The sequence below is a fragment of the Hakea prostrata genome, chromosome 9, assembly GCF_041222555.1.
Source record: "Hakea prostrata isolate BN-2017 chromosome 9, UWA_Hpros_2, whole genome shotgun sequence".
Lineage (NCBI taxonomy): Eukaryota > Viridiplantae > Streptophyta > Magnoliopsida > Proteales > Proteaceae > Hakea > Hakea prostrata.
In genome coordinates this window covers 23,600,013-23,623,195 of record NC_142608.1, presented here as the reverse complement: position 1 = coordinate 23,623,195, position 23,183 = coordinate 23,600,013, and the positions used below count along the sequence as shown (strand labels likewise).

The following is a 23,183-nucleotide window of genomic DNA, read 5'->3' as shown; positions in this document are numbered from 1 at the left end:
TGCCATAGGGAAAGTATCCGGAACTAACATGATACGACTGAGTAGATGACTTGCATTGGGCTAGGCTTTGCCGCGACATGCGCCAATACTTATAGCAATGGTGATGTGAGAGAGTGGTGACTAAATCGCCAACCATGTCTTGATGAGGACCTTACCCAATTACCTCGATGGCACGTCCTATGACCCGAGCTATGATCCCGCATACTACCCTTCAGGTGATGGCTACGCGGAGAGTCAGGATTGCTATACCGAGGAGGATTATGGTGCGTACTAGGTTTAGCCCCACCTTAGTGAGGGAGCGGCCACGTTGGGTTTACTTCATCCACACTTTTGAAGAAGAAATCATTAGGATAGAAGAAACCTATGTGTAGGCCCTATTTCCCTGGATGACTGTAATCATTTGGATATCTTCACTCTAGTTCTTATGGATTTGTTCTGGACATAGATTGTAATTTAACTTAATCAACTACATTACCGTTGTTACTGGAAGGAGTGCCTTCGATCACTTCTTCTCTTTGAGATTACCTCTATGTGAAGTTGATACTTAATATATTTCTGCACTCTGATTTACTATCTTCTCTTATTCAATTGATCTATTTATTGCTTGTTTTATACATTGGTTGTATTGTTCATGATTATGTTATCATGTATGTGGGAGGCATGGCCGCTCGATTTGGATCTTCGGGCTGTGGATCACATCCCGGGTATGCCAGATAGGATACCGGCTGGGTGGATGTGACACTTCCGATTCGGGTCTGATATGATAGGGACATCCTAGCCAAACACCACTAGACAAGTCCTATGTATGTCATCCAATAACCCGGGAAAGCGTCGATGGACATCTTCGGAGAACATCCCATTCTATTCCCTCCGATGTCCAAGGACAGAAGCACCAGAGGGTACTCATCAATCCCAAGTTATACTTAAGCAATCACATGCCCAAGTCCATCATATCAATTCACAAGATACAACATCATAGTAAACATTCTATTCATAACATTGACATAATTCATCATATATTGAAATTGATAGACATAATAAGGCATTGTAATGAAACTAATGTAAACACAATGTTACTGTTATAAGACATATGTAGCAAGTCTAAAATGGTAAGAACATGAGATAGAGACTATGTTCACTAGGTTAGGAATATCAAGTCAAAAATCACACATCCTAAGTAATTGTAGCGATAACTATCCTTACCTTGAGTTGGAGAAGAAGATGGTCCAAGATCACAAGCAAGTGGCCCAATTAGTCTTAAAACCCTAAACAAACATATATGAAGGATTAAAGAAGAAATCGGAACAATCGAAGATCGAACGAATCAAAACTAGGCAAAAGTTGCTGACAAGACAACTCTGTTGGTCTATACTTTGGGTCGATGGTATCGACCAAAAGTATCGACCTAAAGAGTCTCGGACAGCAAGTTGGATTTTTGGGTTTTGGCTCAAATTTGGTCTTTCGGGTCTCGAATCGATACGAAACTTGGGGAGCAGCCTAAACACAATATATAGACACTTTATCAAAGAATTAACATCATCCAATGGTCAAATTAGAAATCCCCAAATTGGCATAGCAAGTTCAAGAGTTGTTAATCATGGCATTGGCTATTTCCTAATGCAAGTTGGGGGAAAACATAGTGGATTAGGTAGGGAATAACTTAGGAGCAATATTGAAATCATATGCAAGGTATAGATTAGGTTAATCATAGGCTTCATCTCAGTTTTGGTAAATAAAGTAAGTTGGTAAGCAACAAATCATGGAAATGCATAGTTAATGATCAAGAGGTAAGTAAATCATAGCAAGATTGGGGAAAACATCAATGTATGAGGTAAAGAAGACTCATGGCAAGGTGTTTGCAAGGTTGCAGCACCTTGGCCATGGCCCCAATAGTAAAAATGAGAGTAAAGATGAGTGAGAAAGAGACTAGGAGAGAGAGTCATACCTTGAGAGTAGAGCAAGAGAGTGGAAGTGGGTAGTTGGCAATGATTAGTGGGGAAGATGCTTCACCATTACCAAGGAGGAATTCTTGAGAGTCTCATCCACATTCTCAGGTGCCTCAATGATTAGAATAGGGTTCAAAACACGAGGATGGAATAAATAGAGTAGGGAATATTCCATAGAATCTTTAAATCTGGATTCAGCATGTGTTGGTCGATACATTGGGTTGATGGTATCGACCAATAGTATTGACCAAAACATGTTTCAGCAGAATTTTTCAGAATAGTTCAGCAACTTTAGGTGTGGAATTGGATGGCTATACAAGGTCAAATTGCATGGGGTTTTCTCCTATAGTTCACTAAAGAAGTCTAGTTTTGGGGAATACCTTCGGATTGTGTACAGGAGTCCGTTTGATATCTCAATTGTCTCACTCTTCATCAGTGCGCAGATTTTAACTTAACACTGATAATGTGTTCAAGGAATGAGCAACATCATCAATGTGCATAGAATGGAGTCCCGACACCACATCATCAACTAGTAGGGTCTACAAGTCCCTTCTACAACCACTTCGGGTCTTCGGACCTACAAACACAACAATTTTCGGGTCGGGTCATGGTTAGGTAAAAGCTGGATTTTACATTCTTCCCCCTTAAAAGAAATTTCGTCCTCGAAATTGAAAGTGTACCTGTGCTTCCAAAAAGATGAGGAAACTTCTCCTTCATTTCGTCTTCCTTCTCCCATGAAGCTTCTTCCGGGGTATGATTCTTCCACCGAATCTTCACCGAAGGGATGGTGCAATTCCACAGCTGCTTGTCCTTTTTATCTAGGATTTCGGCTGGTCCTTCATCCTAAGAAAGATCGGCACTAAGTCCTTCGGGTGCTTGCTGTAGTATGTGTTCCGGGTTCTCTATGTACTTTCGAAGCATTGAAACATGGAACACATTGTGAACTCCAGCAAGAGATGGGGGCAACGCCAAGCGATATGCAACAGGTCACACCTTCTCCAAGATCTCATAAGGTCCAATAAAGCAAAGGCTAAGCTTTCCTTTCACATTGAATCTCGTCACCCCTTTCATAGGTGACACTTTAAGGAAAACTTTCTCTCCAATTGGAAACTCCAAATCGATCCTTCTCTTGTCGGCATAAGATTTTTGTCTTGACTGGGCAGACTTAATCCTTTCTCTAATCATGTCAACCATCGCACTTGTAGCTTCAATCATTTCAAGACCTAAGACTCTTCTTTCTCCCGTCTCAATCCAATACAAAGGTGTCCTACAAGTGTTACCGTACAAAGCTTTAAATGGAGCCATGCCTATTGTTGATTGATAACTATTATTATAGGCAAACTCAACCAAAGCTAAGTGTTCATCCCAATTTCCACCCATATCCACAACACAAGATCTAAGCATATCTTCCAAGATTTGAATTGTCCGCTCAGACTATCCATCAGACTGTGGATGATGAGCTGTACTCAAATTCAACTGGGTTCCCAAAGCCTTTTGCAACCCATTCCAAAATCTAGAAGTAAAACTGGGATCACGATCAGAGACAATACTCATAGGCACTCCTTGCAGACGAACCACATTGTCCACATAAAGTCTAGCTAGCTTGTCCAAAGTGTAAGTGATCTTCATAGGAATGAAATGGGCTGATTTGGTCAACCTATCAACAATCACCCACACAGTGTCATTTCCCTTGCTTGTCCGCGGCAAGCTAGTCACGAAGTCCATGGAGATATCTTCCCACTTCCATCTAGGAATAGGAAGGGGCTGGAGCAATCCGGATGGAGGCTGTCGAACGGCTTTAACACACTGACAAGTCTCACACTTGGCAACAAAGTCTTCAACATCCGCTTTCAAACCATTCCACCAAAAATGTTCCCTTAAGTCTTTATACATTTTGGTACATCCAATGTGTATTGTAAAGATCGAATGGTGTGCTTCTTTCAATATTTCCTTCTTGATTTCATCAACAGTAGGCACACAGAGTCTACCTCAAAACAATAAGATACCATCTAAAGATGTAATAAAAGCAAGGTCCATTTCTGAATTTGTGGCAATCTTTTCAATCTTCTCTTTCAACTCAAGATCATAACTCTGCAAAGCAACAATCCGGTCTCTAAGGGTGGACCTTGCCGTCATGGCATAAAGAATACAATCCGAACCCTCAGGAACCACTTCTAAGCAAAACCTTTCCATCGACGACAACAAAGGTCGACTCAAAGCACACAAGTTCAAATCCTTCCTTTGACCTTTCCTACTAAGAGCATCCGCAACTACATTTGCTTTGCCTGGGTGATACTGGATGTCACAATCATAGTCAGAAACCAACTCCAACCATCTTCTTTGTCTCATGTTCAGCTCTTTCTGGGTGAAGAAGTATTTCAAACTCTTATGATCTGTGAAGTTAGCGATCTTCTCACCGTACAGGTAATGTCTCTAAATCTTTAAAGAAAAAACAATGGCGGCAAGCTCTAAGTCATGAGTGGGATAATTCCCCTCATAATTCTTCAATTGCCGAGAGGCATAAGCCACAACCTTGCCGTGTTGCATCAACATGCAACCCAAACCGATCTTGGAAGCATCAATGTAGACTGTCAACCCACTGGAACTATCAGGTATAGTTAAAACCGGGGAGCTTGTCAATCTAACTTTTAGCTCTTCAAAATTCTTCTCGCAAGCTTCGGTCCAAACAAACTTCTCTTCCTTTCTAGTTCGCTTAGTCATAGGGGCAGCCAACCTAGAAAAGTTCTCAATAAATCTCCGATAGTATCTGCCAATCCAAGGAAACTTCTTATCACGGTCTTCGGTCTTTCCCAATCGGTAACAGTTTGCACTTTTTCTGGGTCAACACGAATACCTTCGGCTAAAACAACATGGCCAAGAAATACTACCCTTGAGATCCAAAAGTCCAACTTGCTAAACTTAGCATAGAGTTTCTTTCCTCTCAACCCTTGCAATGTGAAGTTCAGATGTTCCACATGCTCTTCCTCGGTCTTCGAGTAAATCAAGATGTCATCAATGAAAACGATTACAAACTTATCGAGCACATCATGAAATACCCGGTTCATGAGGTCCATGAACACAGCAGGAGCATTCGTTAAACCAAAAGGCATAACTTTGAATTCATAATGTCCATACCTTGTTCTGAACGCCGTCTTAAAGATATCACTTGGCTTCACTTTCAACTGGTGATACCCAAACCTTAAGTCAATCTTTGAGAACACAACCGCACCTTTCAATTGATCAAATAGATCATCAATCCAGGGTAGTAGGTATCTATTCTTGATCGTCAACTTGTTCAACTCCCGGTAGTCAATGCATAGGCGCATACTACCGTCTTTCTTCTTAACGAACAAGACCGGAGTTCCCCAGGGCGACACACTTGGCTGCACAAAACCTCTATCCAGGAGTTCGTTCAGCTGAGTTTGCAACTCCTCTAGCTCGGTAGGCGCCATCCTATATGGAGCCTTAGACACTGGAGATGCTCCAGGGGTCAAGTCTATGGAGAACTCAACCTCTCTATCAGGGGGTAGTCCTGATAGATCGTCTGGAAACACATCAAAAAAGTTACAAGCAACTCTGACATCTTCAAGTCTCTTCTTTTCTTTGACCTAGCTTCCAGATGAAGCATCTTCCACCAAGGAGTGGACTTGCATTAAAGCGGTCAAAGTCTTCTTGCTCACTCTTCCCTTCTTGCCTTGGAACTTGAAAATTGAATTCCCTTCCAATCGAAATTGAATCTTCTTCGAAGAGCACAAGATCATAGCGTTATAGGATGTCAACCAATCAATTCCCAAGATCACATCGAAATCCCTCATATCAAACAACACTAGGTTTGCCTTCAAGTTCAAACCACAAACACAAACAGGACATTCCTCTAACACTTTATCTAGTTTAACAGCAAACCCAACTGGGGTATAAATTGACAAACAACTAGATAAACATCTGGGTGTTAGGTTAGTCTTCACAGAAAAAGTAGATGAAATGAATGAATGAGATGCACCCGTATCAAACAACACAAATGCTTTGGAAAAGAAGTGACTAACAATGTACCTGTGACAACATCGTGACAAACTTCTTGGTCGATACCAGATATCTTGGAAGACTCTGCCGGCGGGAGCAGCAGGGACACTCTTTTGAACAGGAGCATTGGGCCGAGCAGGACTTCTTGGGGCGGGAAACGAGGCAAAATGGCTAGGCTATTTGCAAAAGAAACAAACATTATCCTTTGGTCCAACAGAGGTAGCTGCCACTTGGAGGTGTCCGAGATGCGGGCACGGGATGCACCGTTCCAAGTCGAGGAGGCTTGACAAATCCCGCAGGTTGGGTCCCACTAGTTTACAAACAAAACCAAGCTTATAACACAAGATTACACACACTTTGGTTCCAAAATCACTATTCATTTCAAAATTTTCCAACTTTGCAAACACTTGTCCCATTTTCAAACCAAATTGAATTTTGACATGAAACCAAGTCCCACATGATTAATTTACCATGGGGAAGGTGTTCCCTCACTCGATTCGCCAAAAATCCAATTTTTGAAAAATCACAAATCTAGCCCAAAGAGGGATTTTTCTTCTTCCTTCTTGCTAAATTTTCTCTTCCACGGGGCCAAAATGGTAGATTTTCACCAAACAAACCATCCCAGCATGTTTATCCAAGTCTTATGCACAAGCTAGTATGTTCGAATCGTAGATTTTGCAAAAATTTAAAATTTTCGAACAACTACGAAAATGCCCTTCATCTAACAATTGCACACGGGGACTAATCAAAATGAAATCTCTTTCTTGTCTCCACAGATTCATCATGCCTAGAGGAGGACGGAGGGCTGACAGAGGTCAAGGGCACGCTCCACGGCGAGGAGGTTACCAAGGAGGACCTCTTCATATCACCTCGGGCGAGTTCTTGTATGAGCACTACTTCTACGACATACCAATCGAGTACGGGCGGTTGGTAGTCTTGGACGAGCTAGAGACCTTTTGCATCCAGGGAAAGATTAGAGGCAATGGGATGGCTACCTTTATACACCACGCCATTTCCGGTCTATCCGAGCTCGTCGGGTACTTCTACGAACCCGACCTACCGATTTGAGGATGACCCGCGAGACGGTCTTCGGATTGTCATCTACTACGTAGTCAGAGGCGTCGAGATCACATTCACCACCAGTGAGTTGGCTATGATCTTGGGGGTGCCGTCCGTACTGGATTTCCGTTGGTGGATTCCCATTCGTACGGGCATTACAGAGGCTCTTCTTCCATACGAGACACACGAGGTATGCATGACTCTGTGGGATGATGAGAACTGCTATATGCCCAGGAGTGGCACTTCTATGCGGCCATCGGCTCGAGTTATCGCTCGCTTCGTCGAGCGAAACATCCTTCCGAAGGCAGGGCATCACAGCAGGGTGACGATTATGGAGGCATTAGTCATCTACAGCATTTACACTTTGGAGTGCAGATAGACTTGGCCCACATCATGCAGCATGTCATGATAGACCGAGTTGAGTTCCCCGGGGTCAGGAACTTAGCTTTTGGTCGAGTCCTGACACGCATCTTCCAGTACTTCCAGGTAGACTTAGAGGACACACTGATGATTCCTGATATAGAGATAGGTGAGGACCTTTGTGCATGGTCGATCAGGAAGATGGGGCTTCGTGATGCAGTTAGATCAGATGATGAGGCAGACATCGTTGGGGGTGCCGAGGATGATGCCTCAGAGGATGCGATGATGATGAGGATGATGATGACGAGGATGACGATGGAGATGAGCATGGAGACGCTGATGGTCACGGTGATGTTCCAGCTCAGGATGTTGATCAGGGGCATGAGGAGATTCCTACTCCATGATTCTTCGAGGTTGGGGATTCATCTCACCGGACTTCTGAGACTCCAGGTGCGGCTTCTCATCAGTCTTCGATTCATTCCATACTCGAGAGGATCGAGGCTCGACAGGAGGCTTTAGAGGCTGGATAGAGGAGGATAGAGTCATACATGCGCACTCTAGGTGAGGGATTTGCACGACTCTAGGATGAGTTTAGATCGAGGAGAGATCAGACAGATCGTCGGAGCAGATCACCTAGATAGGTAGCACTAGGAATTTCCTTTTTATGCTCTTCAAATGTACTTTCTTTCAGACTAGTAAAATTTTCTTATGTGATTAATGAGATCTAGTTGTTTTGTTTATATTATTGTGTCTTATTCCATAATCAGTTAATTTCATTTATTTAGTTACTAATCCCGGTTATCTATTATTCATCTCTAAGAGTACTTGAGTTACCTTTGGATCTGTAACTCGGAATGTTCCATCATTGCTTCTGTGGTTAGGGTCTTACTGAACTGTGGGCTCTGATACCACTCTGTCACATCCACCCAACCAGTACCCTATCTGGCATATCCGGGATGTGATCCACAGCCCCAAAGATCCATAGTCCAGGGACCATACCACCCACATCGGCGATAACATAATCATGAACAATCAATATCAAGCTAAGCAATTGATAATAATAGAATTCGGAAATGAGATACCAAAGATAATCAGAGTGCTGAAATAAATATCTTATCAGATAAAATTAAAAAGGCAGTGGATGGAATCTACTCCTTCAATCAAGCGGAAAGTGTGGTCAAATCTAGTTAATTACAATCCCAAGTTGTAAAGATAAATCAAAAGTTATTACAATTCTCCAAGTTTAACAAGCACAAAGAAAGGAGGTGGGCATCTACTCATAAGTCTCCTTTACAACATATAAGTTCTCTTCAAAAGTGAAGACCATAGAAATCCAACATGGCTACTCCCAAACTATCCAAGGGCTAACCCTGATATGCCAAAGGATCTTCTTCGGTACCGTCACCGAAGTCTTCATTGTAGCTAGCCTCCAAATAGTAGTAAGGGGTATCCGGGTCCGCCTCGGGGAACATACCATCTAAATAATCACCTGTAGAGTAGTCTAACACAACATTGCAACAGAAAAGGAATGAGTTCAAAAGAACTCGGCAAGGTAGTTATTCCACAACACATAATCCACATGATAACAATAATAAAATAATACAGATGATATGAGACATATGATGTAATATGATTCTAACTCTAAGTATGCTTGTCATCTATGGTAGACATGCTTTAAGTCATAGCACCATACTTCTTTAGGTAGTCTCAGTCACTCATCACCAAGGGGGATTGGGTCCTACATCCCTCTAGGACAAATCCATGGTTGGGGGTTTCGGTCACCACTCTCTCACATCACCATTTGGTCTAAGTATTGGCGCATGTCAAGGTAAAGCCTAGCCCAATGCAAGTCATCTACTTAGTCATATCATGTCAGTTCCAGATACGTCCATTCCTCCCCTCTCGGGATCCTTTCCGGTATCCTTCACACTAGAGTCACAGATATTACTCACCGGACTCATCAACCCTATTGGTCATCCACAAATAGTAGACGGGAAGCTCTCACGTCCCCTCACGGATCATTTCACCGGTCTTGAGTGCCCGTGAGCCCAAGTCTAGCCATTTGCAACCCTACCAATAAATGGTCCCTTTCGGGTATCCGCAATGCAATTCATGTCCTCTCACGGAATGGTTACTGGTCTTGAGCGCCCACAAATCCACAATACTACCACGGATCGTTCGGTCTCAATGCCCTTCCGATTCGGGTCTGATATGATAGGGACATCCTAGCCAAACACCACTAAACAAGTCCTATGTATGTCATCCAATAACCCGGGAAAGCGTCGATGGACATCTTCGGAGAACATCCCATACTATTCCCTCCGATGTCCAAAGATAGAAGCACCAGTAGGTACTCATCAATCCCAAGTTATACTTAAGCAATCACATGCCCAAGTCCATCTTATCAATTCACAAGATACAACATCATAGTAAACATTCTATTCATAACATTGACATAATTCATCATATATTGAAATTGATAGACATAATAAGGCATTGTAATAAAACTAATGTAAACACAATGCTACTGTTATAAGACATATGTAGCAAGTCTAAAATGGTAAGAACATGAGATAGAGACTATGTTCACTAGGTTAGGAATATCAAGTCAAAAATCACACATCCTAAGTAATTGTAGCGATAACTATCCTTACCTTGAGTTGGAGAAGAAGATGGTCTAAGATCACAAGCAAGTGGCCCAATTAGTCTTAAAACCCTAAACAAACATATATGAAGGATTAAAGAAGAAATCAGAACAATCGGAGATCGAACGAATCAAAACTAGGAAAAAGTTGCTGACAGCAACTCTGTTGGTCTATACTTTGGGTCGATGGTATCGACCAATAGTATCGACCCAAAGAGTCTCGGACAGCAAGTTGGATTTTTGGGTTTTGGCTCAAAATTGGTCTTTCGGGTCTCGGATCGATACGAAACTTGGGGAGCAGCCTAACACAATATATAGACACTTTATCAAAAAATTAACATCATCCAATGGTCGAATTAGAAATCCCCAAATTGGCATAGCAAGTTCAAGAGTTGTTAATTATGGCATTGGCTATTTCCTAATGCAAGTTGGGGGAAAACATAGTGGATTAGGTAGGGAATAACTTAGGAGCAATATTGAAATCATATGCAAGGTATAGATTAGGTTAATCATAGGCTTCATCTCAGTTTTAGTAAATAAAGTAAGTTGGTAAGCAACAAATCATGAAAATGCATAGTTAATGATCAAGAGGTAAGTAAAACATACCAAGATTGGGGAAAACATCAATGTATGAGGTAAAGAAGACTCATGGCAAGGTGTTTGCAAGGTTGCAGCACCTTGGCCATGGTCCCAATAGTAAAAATGAGAGTAAAGATGAGTGAGAAAGAGACTAGGAGAGAGAGTCATACCTTGAGAGTAGAGCAAGAGAGTGGAAGTGGGTAGTTGGCAATGATTAGTGAGGAAGATGCTTCACCATTATTGTCACACCCCACCTGGCCGGATCCGGTCATTACCCGAATGCCCGTGGGGGTGATACACCGCAAGATCTAGGTTCGAGGTGACAAATCCATACAAAACATGATATAGCATAATTAAATGGACAAGAATAAATCAAGTTTATCATACTAAGTTATCAAAATCAAAATAATGGTTACAATCATCCATTACTTCAAAATAAAAATATAACATCAGAGTTTTGAAAAGAAAAAAGAAAGTAATTTTCAACGCAGCGAAAAACTAAACTAGACTAGTTCTCTAATGGAATCCCACCCAAAAGAATAGTCTTAATACTGGCATGAAGCTCCATGTGCGTCCACTTTTTCTTCGGTCACTCCTTCAAGAAGATATACTATCAACAAATCCTCCATTTGGAAGAAGTCCTCATAACCTGCAAAGTATAATCTAATAGAAAAAGACATATAAAAGGAATGAGTTCAACGAGACTTAGTGAGGTCAACTCAACATCATATCACACATTCATTCTCAAGATTCCACACCACACATATAACTTGAATATCAATAATGTAATTAATGACAATGATATGATATATGAATGATTATGCTCCTAACTCTATCATGAAGTCTCTATGGTAGACACGCATTAAGTCACACACCAGTCTTCTTTGGGCAGTCTCATCACTCTTCCCTCACGGCTCCGATGCACGTCTGTTGGGTTCTCCGCGGTTGTTGTGTAAAGTCCTGTCAAGCCATGGTTGGGGATTAGGTCACCACTCTCTCACATCACCATTGGTATAAGATCTGGCTCGTGTCAAGGATAATCCTAGGCCAATGCAAAGTCATACGGTCTCGTACTACATATGGTCCGGATATTTCCCCTCACGCCTAGTGCTCTGTTGGTTCAATACCTTCCCACCTATGAATGAAATCCTCAATGGAGGCATCTGTTGGACCCCATTCATTAACCCAGTGGTCATCCACATATAATGGACAGGATGATCTCCATGTCCTCTCACGGGTCATTTCACCGGTCTTGAGCGTCCATGAGCCCTTATCTATTATATGCAACCCTACCTCTCTATGATGATAGTGGGCCTGCTTGATATACAGGACCCAACCACTAACATCACGGGTTAACCGGCTTCAATACCCCTGCCAAAAGGGTAGTAGTACTCATGAGGTCACCTAACCAAACACTTCTAGACATGCCCTAAATATGTAAATTAGTAATCGGGAAAGAGCCAAGGATACCATAGGAATGCGTCCCATACCGCCTCCTCTGGTATCCTATGGCAGAAGTGCCAAAAAAACCATTCCCCATTCCCAACCACAATATAAGCAATCATATAATATCACTAGGGCAATGGGTGAACCCACAACCCTAGAAAATACAAGGTAGAAGAAATAATAATATTTCTCCTCTCATACAATCACATTCCATTTCATAACAACAATAATAGATTTCAAAGCAAGGAGCAACATTAGAAGTAATAATAAATATAAATTATAGCAATTCATATTTAACAAAAGACATAAAATAACCACAAGATAATACTAAAGCAATACAAGATATCAATAATGAAAAGTAACTAACATCATTACACATGTAATATAAAGTTAAGTATATTCCTCACCTTTTACTTTGTTCTTCCTCCAAATCCAAGAATCCACTCCCACAAATTAGTGATTAAGGATATATTAACCTATTTATGCAAAAGAAATAATTATCACAAATTAGAGCCAATTTGAGTTTCAAAGGATATCCTAAAATCTTCCCACGAAAACCCAAATCTGAAAACTAGGTTAAAAAGGGTCACTAGTGAATGGTCGCTAATTTGCCACCAATTCGAAGTCTAAACGAAACGAAATTTTGGGGAAAGCTAATTGACAACAAAAGGATCTTACGGGTACCTTCAATTTTATCCAATTTGACCAAAATCAAAATGCCCCAAATTGGCTTTCATAAATCACCCGTGGGTAACCTAGAGAGTCAAATTCTAAAATCTTTTGCAAGAGAATAAACCATTACTCCCAAACTCAAGGGGAACCTTAATATAAGAAAAGAGGATCATCCAATGTACCAAACATGCATTCCTTTAAGATCTCTCAAAAGGAAAGAAGAGAAATTGCTCCCAAAACCATGTATAAGAGAAGGATTAGAGAAAACTAACCTTTCATAAAATTCCCGCAATGATTCAAGAGTTGCGAACACCTTTGATTGGATGAGAAATACTCTTTTCCTTCCTTTCTCCTCTTCCCAAAGCCTCCGCCTCTTTCTAGCCTCCAAAAATGTGTTTACGGATGAGATAAAACATAAATAGGGTTTAAAAATCCGAATTTCCAATTTTGCCCCTAAACAGAAAAAATAGGGTGGGGGTTGGTTCACCCAAACGGCCCAAACTTCTAGTCCATGGTTGGACCCCCAAACAAACTCCGATTTTGATAATTTTTGGCTCGTTGCAAAGGCCTTTCGACGATCTTCAATTTGATACCTTATTTGCGTCAATCAGATTCTCCATCACTGATCTACAGATATTCCAAAATTACCCTTTCTACACTATCGAGACTAATCTTCTCTCTTCACTTAAACTCTAGGAGAGTTTTTGAGTCATTATAAGGGTCATCTACCAACATTGGTTCAATTTCCAATCCTTTGGGCTTGAATTGAATGGTCCACAATTGTCGCCGAATCAAGGCCCAGGTTCTCGGTCTTAAAACCATGGGTTAAAAGGGTAGAAATCCGAGGGATACCTTGAGAGTAGAGCAAGAGAGTGGAAGTGGGTAGTTGGCAATGATTAGTGAGGAAGATGCTTTACCATTACCAAGGAGGAGTTCTTGGGAGTCTCATCCACATTCTCAGGTGCCTCAGTGATTAGAATAGGGTTCAAAACACGAGGATGGAACAAATAGAGTAGGGAATATTCCACATAATCTTTAAATCCGGATTCAACATGTGTTGGTTGATACATTGGGTCGATGGTATCGACCAATAGTATTGACCAAAACATGTTTCAGCAGAATTTTTCAGAATAGTTCAGCAACTTTAGGTGTGGAATTGGAGGGCTATACAACGTCAAATTGCATGGGGTTTTCTCCTATAGTTCACTCAAGAAGTCTAGTTTCGGGAAATACCTTCGGATTGTGCACAGGATTCCGTTTGATATCTCAATTGTCTCACTCTTCATCAGTGTGCAGATTCTAACTTAACACTAATAATGTGTTCAAGGAAGGAGCAACATCATCAATGCCCATAGAATGGAGTCCCGACACCACGTCATCAACTAGTAGGGTCCACAAGTCCCTTTTACCACCACTTCGGGTCTTCGGACCAACAAACACAACAATTTCCGGGTCATGTCAAGGTTAGGTAAAAGCTGGATTTTACACTAATGGAGGCTTTGAGTGGAGTTCCCTTCGTTCTCTAGGTGTTATGGAAGCAAGGGAGACTAAAAATACGAAGTATTATATGAATATAGCAACATAAACCCTATTAGAGGATCTTAAACAGATTTTGTCTCTGTGGGTCGAATGGTTGGGTCGATTGGCCTAGTTGACCTAGGCAGTCGACCCCGCCAATCGACCCAGGCCTGGGTCGACTACGCCAATCGACCCAACCAATCGACCTAGGCTGTCAGCAAAGCCTGAAACAAGGAAATGAAGGTCTATCTCTTATCAAGATTAAATGGGCTTCTCACAATATAAACTATAACTCACCTAGAATGGAGGAATGCTTTCAAATCATGTCCAACCAAGCTCTAAGGTCATCAACCAAACTTCTCTTCATCAAGGTGTAGTCTCCTTTCTAATTCCATCAAGGTCTCCAAGTATGGGACATCATTGTTAATCTCCATGGGTTCAGAGTCGAACACCATGTCTTCCACTGATATAGCCCATAGTTGACTTCCACTTCTACTTTGAGTCTTCGGACCTACAAACAATAGAGTATTCGGGTTAAGGTTAGGACCAGGTTTCACACTTTGAATCTCATCTTAATCTCTCAGTTAATATAGTTAACATTGATTTTAGTCTTGTTCCTGACTATATTATTGTAGATGTGGGAGGTTGATTTCCTCGATACTGATCTTTGGGGCTGTGGATCACACACTCAGGTATGCCAAATAGGGTACCAGCTGGGTGGATGTGACATCTTGCACCATGCAAGAAGAGTTTGTGGCACTTTATGAGGCAACCAAGTAGGCTATGTGGCTCAGAAATTTGATTACTGAACTCAAGGTAGTTAATTTGATTTCAAGACCTTTAAGAATGTGGTGTGACAAAAATTCAGTTGTGTTCTTTTCAAAGAACAATAAGAGGTCTAGGAACTCCAAACACATTTACATCAAATATTTACTTGTGAGAAAAAAGGTCATTACTGAGGAAATTGATATTCAACATATCACTACTAATAAGATGTTGGTAGATCCACTTACTAAGGCTCTTTCAATGTGAGTTTTTAATAATCATGTTTTTAGTATGGCTGTCTTAAAATCTTTTGATACTTTCATTTAGTGGGAGTTATTGTTATTTTTTATTCAACATTCTTTGACTTTATTATGAAACTTATTCATTAATAAGATGATTTTTTTCGTTTTCATCTTGTATTAATGATTAAGGTAAATAATGTAGAATTATATTTACTACATTTTTTGTTTGATGATAGTGGCGGTATTTAACCAAGGTTCTAATGATAATGGCGGTATTTAGCCAAGGTTCTGATTTATAGCGGTATTTAGCCTAAATCCTGATTAGTAATTTTGCCACAGGTAGTTATGCCAATAGGCGGTTTTGTCACAAGCGGTTATGCCAATGGGTGGTTTTGCTGAACTCAGATATTAATGTTAGATCGATCATGGCGGTTTGCCAAATTATAATTAATATCTAAGTATTCTATCTATGAGGTAATTCAATGTAGGCTGATCATTGATCAGGAAATGACTCACAAGAGGGAATGCTTTTGTGATCACATAAGGTTTGACATTCTTTACCTCTTGTATGCACCCAAGGATTCATATTAACAAGTTGTTAATGACTATAATGATAGATAGTTGTGTTCCGTATATTGAGGAGCATCTCCTGTTGTCGTTCACATTAATTGTTTGTAGGTTGAATTAGGTTTTTTGAGTGATGAAGGATTATGGGAGTTATGGCCAAATAGTTACTTAAAGGTACTCGTGTTAGTGTAGCCCAAGTGGGAGATTGTTGGGTTGTGGGCTTAACTAACAATGGTCCTTTATCTGGGCTCATATTCATTCAGGACATTTAGTCAAGGGTGTTACTGGCTTTTACCATTGTGGGAGTGGTTAAAAGTTGAGGTTTTACATTATAAATAGCTTCATAGGTCCCTATAACCGTCACGTGTAATATTTGGGTTTGAGGTTGTTTCTACACACTCTCAAGCAAAATATTCCAAAGAGTGAAGGCTTCGGAAGATTCAAGAAGAGTAAAGAAGGAAGATCTACAACAAGAACACACTACAGGTATTTATTCATCTACGCTTCTGTGATTATATTTATAATACATGCTTTAATTATTGTAGGAATAATATAGATCATTGTGGATCTAACAATTGTTATTTGTTACTTGCTAGACTAACCATATCACCTTGGAGACTGATACGGAAAGCTTAGAACCAAACGGGTATAACCCGAATATAACACCTTGTCATATTAGCCGGGTCACACCCGGTCCTAGCAGGATGAAATGTGATCGGGTCCATACCGAATGGGGCTCCACATGCCAGATAATCGGGAAATATGCCGAGCATCCATGACCAAAAGCGTAACATATGCCACAGATATAGCAATCATCCCTGTTATGGAAGGTCAACTCAGCAGCTGATTGAATGGGACCAACGACAAGGGAGCATGATCCGAGGAGAGACATCAGTTCTTGTCTGGCTAACTTACCAAATACATAAAAGGTAACACCCACACTATAAATGCATAGATCTACCCCTCCGGTAAGCAACGAATACACTTTGAGCATAATCTTGTGTAGCTTTTGCACGAGACCTCATTCGGTTCATCATCTAACTTTGCCATCGGAGGCGGCTGCCCGGCATACAAGCCGGCCCGCATCTAACCTTTCTTGCAGGACTCATCGTCCCGGATACGAGAGGAGGCTCAGTCGGATCCAGAAGCATAATTGATCCGCATCAGAGACAAAGGTGCAATCTTCAATCGATAAGTCTTATCTTTTCAACAAAACCTGTCATATGCTTTCATACATCTATAAAGAAATACTTCACTACATAATTCAACAAATTTTCATTCAATTACCGGTCATGCACAAAAGGATTTCTTCCTCTATTCCTTGTGACGAGGAGGAAGAGACTGGATGACGGTGGTTGTTGTTGTGGGGTTATTAAGGGAAATCATCTCCAAGTACTGAACAAGTTGAATGCCTTCTCCTTCTAAGAATGAAAACTGAAGACCGAAGAAATTGAAGGTCTCACAACTTTTAAATCCTCAAACTCAAGTGACAACCACATTAGAGGGCAACGCACAACAATTCAAAATTGTTTAACGATAAACTTACACTTGTAGTATGAAAAATCATAATCCAATTGGAAATGATTTCAAGTAATGCACAAGTTTAATCTTCATCTATCTTTAATCATTTAAATAAGAGCAAATTACACCGGCACCCCAAAATAGAGGCCTAAAGCACTAACACCTCACTTTATGTTTGAAAAACACAACCACTCTAAAGTTGAAGTTTCATTAGACACATTAGTCCAATTTATCATTGAAAACTATTAAATCAAAATTTATTTTATTTCAATTCCAAAAATATCCCTATCAAAATATGAAGGAAAAAAAAAAAACAGTGATTTAATGGTTTTCCGTGAAAAACTAGACTAATGTATCCAATGGAAATTCAATTTTGGGGTGCGTATATTTTAAACATAAAGTTGAGTGTTAATGCTTAAAGGTCTCCATTTTGGGATACTAGTGCAATTTGCTCTTTAAATAATGAAAGAAAAAAAAAAAGAACTTGTGCAGCATTTCAAACTTAAAGACCCACTAGTGGGTCTGAAGCTTTGTTATTTTCAGGTTGTTCTATCAATCAAACAAGGAGATTCAATCCTCCATAAATTTAAGAACACACTTTTAGAATGAGATAAGAACTCACTAATTCAGCTGATTATTTAATTTCAATATAATTATCAATTAGGAACCATTGTTCAACATCATTCCGCACCTTTTCTTTCTAATATATTTTCTATTACATACTAAAGAAAAAAGAAATCTACCTTCTAAGTAGGTAGATAGAAAAATCCTTGTGCCTTAATAAACTGTTTGGTCTTTATTTATACTTTTGGTGTACAGAGATCAGGAAGACGTGAAATGAGTAAAAGGTAATACTCCCTGCTAACCATAACAGACTGTTACCAAAAAACAAATAACAGACTAGTACAACATTCCCCCCCCCCCCCCCCCCGGCCCCTTTTTAAGAACACACATGAATGGATAAAATGTGATGATTCACTGCAAGCATAACACAGCTGAGAGATACATGAACATAGTTGTCAAGGTGTTGCCTTGGCATTATTTTCTTACTTGGGTCCACTGTGAAAACACACCTCATTAACACTTCACCAGTTTATTTATCCTATTGTTTTTATCAAATGCTGAATTTTCATACCAGGTAACAGCTAGCATAATTATATCAAATTACATTGATATGGTCTAATGTTTCATGTAAGGATAACTATAGATGAAATTACCTTTGGATTGAGTTATGGTAACATTTCCTTGATGGTAATTTGTTTTCTGTGGAAAAGTTGGAATAAGCTCAATCCATAACTCAATCCATGTGGAGAATCCATGTAATCAATATTACCAAGCAAGAAGTCTTAGAAGCAGAAAAGAAATAAGGTGCAGAACCAAGGTATGATTCATAGTGGCAATTTACTTCTCAACAATTTGTGAACAAACAGCTTGCTGTTTAGCAAACATACCCTGTACATTATCAAGACACTAAACAGCAATCCCTTAACACGTCATTCAACTCAGAAAAACAGATAATATTTTCTGAGACTAAGATGAAAATCAAAAAATGGCTCCAGGGTATTGTTGTCACCCCTTTTAGTTCGATGATGCACAGACCTGGTCATCCATTCAACGATGATAACATCAAAGTTGGCATTGAAGGAATTTAAGGCTCTGTTTCTCATGTAAAAACCATATAGAAGGAAAATTTCTGCAAAATCAGTACAAAGTATAATTACTCAAATGCTCTTTATCCACTGATTTTACCAGCAAACACACTTGGGCAGAGGGGATGATAGAACTTTACAAAAGATGCAGATTAGACATTATTTTCAAACATTACCTGGGATTGCTGGAAATGGAAACCCAGAAACCTTGTAAACACTTTCAATTTTCATCAAATACTCAAACAAATTAGTGTAAAAAGGATTTGCAAACTTTGCAGTGATGACTGATGCAGGTAGCAAGACATCCCAAGGGGAAAGCAAGACCCAAGGGAAACCCTAGGCCTGCTGCCCAGCAGCCTAAGTTGCTACCCAGCAGCATAATGAACAATTCAGCTAGGCAGGGGCAATATGGTAATTCTACCCAAGTAATACATTAGGATATTTTTTTGATAATCCACAATGGGCTCCTTATGAGGGTTTAATTAGAAAAACCCAATCAACAATGAGTTTTGGATGGAGTTTCGATGGATATAAGGATGACGGGTATGTAGTTTGGTGAAATTAGGACAGTAGAATAGGGAAACATGGAATTACAGGAATTCAAACGTTAGCTTTACATTTGTGTCTGCATCATCCATCATATAGCCACATGTGACTATAGTGCAGTAAAAGATAAAATATTCTCCCAACTGTATCTACTGAAAAACAGAACACCAAGCGAGCGTGGTGCGTTTAGGATGATGCAGACCAGGAATTGAGCTGCTTTGGCGGGCTGCCATGGAAGGAGAATTAGAGGAAGAGGAAGAGGAAGAAGGGGGGAAGTAGCAGCAGGGGAAGGGAATCTGTCAAAATAATACTTAATATTCAATCAATTCAACCTGAAACTGTATCCTAATACAAGTTAAAGGGGGGGGGGGAATGGGAGGAAGTCAAATCCTAGTTGAAATATAAAACTCAAACCAAAGTCTACTCAGTCTTGCGTAGGAATATTAAAAGTTAAAACAAATAGAAAACGAAAAATTAGAACTGAAATAAAATACTTAATCAATCCAACTCTTGTTGGATCAAACCCCATTTGGTACCAAATCTTTTGAGTTTGGATAATCAGTTGAACTGGTCTGTTAAAGCATCAACTCTCCTGCTCCGAAAAGAACTCAACTTCAATGAGTTTAGATGAGGCCCAAGAATGCCACCTGAGTTAATCCACTGAAAGAGGATGGAACTTCAGTTGCAGGTCAGTCTCAGATGGTATATTTTATCTCTAACTCTTATGAGAAAATTCCAAAAAGATGCAGGTCAGATGCACACTAGCATGTTTGAGAAGTTGAAAATGTTAGCTGTAGAGACACATTTGTACTCTTGAATTGAGACTTCAGAGATGCAAAATAGCAGTCCCATAATACAGAGGAAAAAAAATCTCCTTCTGAAGGAACTGTTAGAACTTAGAACCTTCAGAGGCAACTTTCCATAGGATGCCAAACCATCTCCAGTAGGGTCTACAGTGAAAGTTGTCAGGGCAATGCACCATAGTAAGCCAGTGAAAACTGTTGCAAAAGACATTTAGCTTGACTAATTTTCCAATGAAGAATCAGAAGGAGACAAAAATATAAAGTAGTAACTGATGTATGCTGACCTTGTAAAGATGTTATGATAAAAAGAGAAGCAGATAAAGTGATGCAATTACATTTCACAGAAGAGACAAGAGCTTAAACACTGATATTCCTCAAGATAATAGGCAGCTAATTAAATGTGAGCACTCATCATAAACAAACACAGCATAGCTTGGTCTTCTGCATTGAAATTCAAACTAGGATGGAAGACCATGTTCCATATACAAAAGGGACATAACTATGAGTCTAAGACGGAAAATTTTAATCTTCGATGACACTACCATCAATGAATAGCCAAATTTGATTGTTGAAAGACAATATCGAGAGACGTACAAATTCACCATATCTGGAATCAGGACCGAAGCTGCATTTATTTAAAGTTTTGGTAGACTAGGAAGCATTGTAAAAAATTGGTTCAATCAATCATTCATCAGTTTCATCGAGGAACCCAAAGGAAAGCTTAATCATTCTGAAAGAAAATAAAACCTTACAACATACCCAATGAGATTACAAGAATCCTAGATATCTCTTCACCTTCCAACTTTTGTCCCTGGAAACGTTTGCTGCTGTTGCAGGCTTCATCTGCCTCTACTGCTCAACGTTGCTCCCCCCTTCAAGTCTCTTCAAGGTGCTCTAGGGTCATTACCATGCTGCCAAACATAAACAAGTTCATCCCACCCAGTACTGGCAAAAAGCCCTTCAACAAGCACACTCATATCAATCCCAACTGCAAACTCCGTATGGTGATCATATCTCCCAACAAGGGCATCCTCCACCTGGTAATCCCACAAACAGACAGTCATATCATACGAGCAAGACATAATCAAACTATCCCTGTGGGGCGAGAACTTCACCCTTCTCACAGCATAATTATGCCCATTAAGCACCGTAATGGGAATTCGAAAATTCCTAACATCCCAAACCTTAATCGACTTATCAACCGAAGCAGTAGCAATAAGGCAATCATCATATTTGTTCCAATCGCAAGACAGAATCTCAAATTCGTGAGCAGGTATAATCATGGTGGAAGCCGGTTCACGAACATCCCAGATACGAACAGTACAATCACCGGAAGCAGAGGCGAAGACATCACCATGGCGAGGGTTCCAAACAGATGTGTACACGCAGTAGGCGTGTTCTTTGAAGGTGCGCACGCTGACGGGTCGATCGACCGTCCAGAGCTTGACGGTATCATCCCAAGAAGAGGTCAGAAAGGAGTCTTTGCGAACTGGGTTCCAATCGACCGAGTGAACTTCGCGTGAGTGTTCATGGAGCGAGCGAATAGGGTTCGAGGTTGGGGGTAAGGCGATGTCCCAAAGCTTAACAGATCCATCGCCGATGGCAGTAACAAGTAGGTTATCGTTGTCTTCCGACCAAGTGCAGTCATAGACAGCATCGGCGGTGTCGAAGGCGCAGAGCTCTGAGATGGGAGCGGAAGGGGTGGGAGTGAGATCGAGGACATGGACGCGGCCGTTGCCAAGAATGCCGAAATTCTGAGCTGTGGCAACTGCAAGGCGGTTCTCGTAGAAGGGACTGAACTTTACGGCGTAACCGTTAAATGGGGTCTTGAAGATTGGCATGTTCAGGCTGCTTCTTCTTGCTTTGCTGGCTGCTGGGTCAATTGGGTTTGCATCTACGGCAGCTTGTCTCCGCCTGCTACGGTGGCTGCCGCCATTTTCTCTCTCCTTGGATTGGAAAGCACAACCCGACCATAATAAAGCAAATGAATAAACTACCTAATGCCGGTGGGTTGGCACAGCTCACCAAGAATTGGAATTGCTACCGGTGAATACCAGCAAGTGAACGGCACAGGACATTATTTTTTCGGTGTCTTGGTGTTATATTTTAATATTTTATCTTTTTAATGAGAAATTACATTTATGCCCCTATATCAGAAAATTATGTTTGCTTCCCTGAAATTTATTCTATTACAAACGTCCTTGTGTGCACAGACAGTTTTAAATAGAGAAAAACAAACTCTACTGAATCTTAATGCAAGTTTTAAAAAGAAAAAACTATTAAAAATAGTATAAAAATGGGATAATTACTATTGCCCCCCTATACTTTGATTTTATTACTAATGTATCCCCTGTATTTTGCAAAATTACTTATCCAACCTTTAACTTTGTCTATAATTACTAATGCCCCCTACTGTTAAGTTCCGTTAGTTTACTAATGATGTGGCATCTCAATATTTTTTAAAAATCCCAAAATACCCTTTTACTTATCTCCTTACCTATTAACCCTTTTGTCAAGTTATAGTAATACCCTTAGGGCCTGTTTGGTTACATGAATCTAGAGATTTCAAATCTCTGGATTCATGAATGTGAGAATTATACCCGTTTGGTTGTAAAAATCTCTAGATTCATGAAATCTACAGATTCACGTTTTTAGTGTAAAAAGGTGAATCTGTAGATTTATGGGTAAGGGGTGAAATCCAGAGATTTCAAAAAAGCTATACAATTGTACATTCACAAAAATCATGTCGATCAAATAAATTTTTAGGATGAATTCATAGATTTCATTCCACAACCAAACACTTAATTTTATAAATTATAACTCCATAGATTTGAAGTCTATAGATT

The 23,183-nt window shown here is 40.2% G+C and overlaps 1 protein-coding gene across 1 annotated transcript; it reads right to left on the bottom strand.

Moving 5' to 3' along the window:
• Window positions 1-19,939: 19,939 nt before the first annotated feature.
• On the bottom strand, window positions 19,940-22,398 carry LOC149005036 (peroxisomal targeting signal type 2 receptor-like). Its single transcript, XM_089168435.1, has one exon. It carries the CDS (start codon window positions 22,176-22,178, stop codon window positions 21,222-21,224), a length of 957 nt encoding a protein of 318 aa, XP_089024561.1. The 5' UTR covers window positions 22,179-22,398; the 3' UTR covers window positions 19,940-21,221.
• Window positions 22,399-23,183: the final 785 nt, after the last annotated feature.

What these genes read in the sequence shown, in the direction of transcription:
- LOC149005036 (XM_089168435.1), bottom strand. Translation starts at nt 22,178, where the DNA reads ATGCCAATCTTCAAGACCCCATTTAACGGTTACGCCGTAAAGTTCAGT.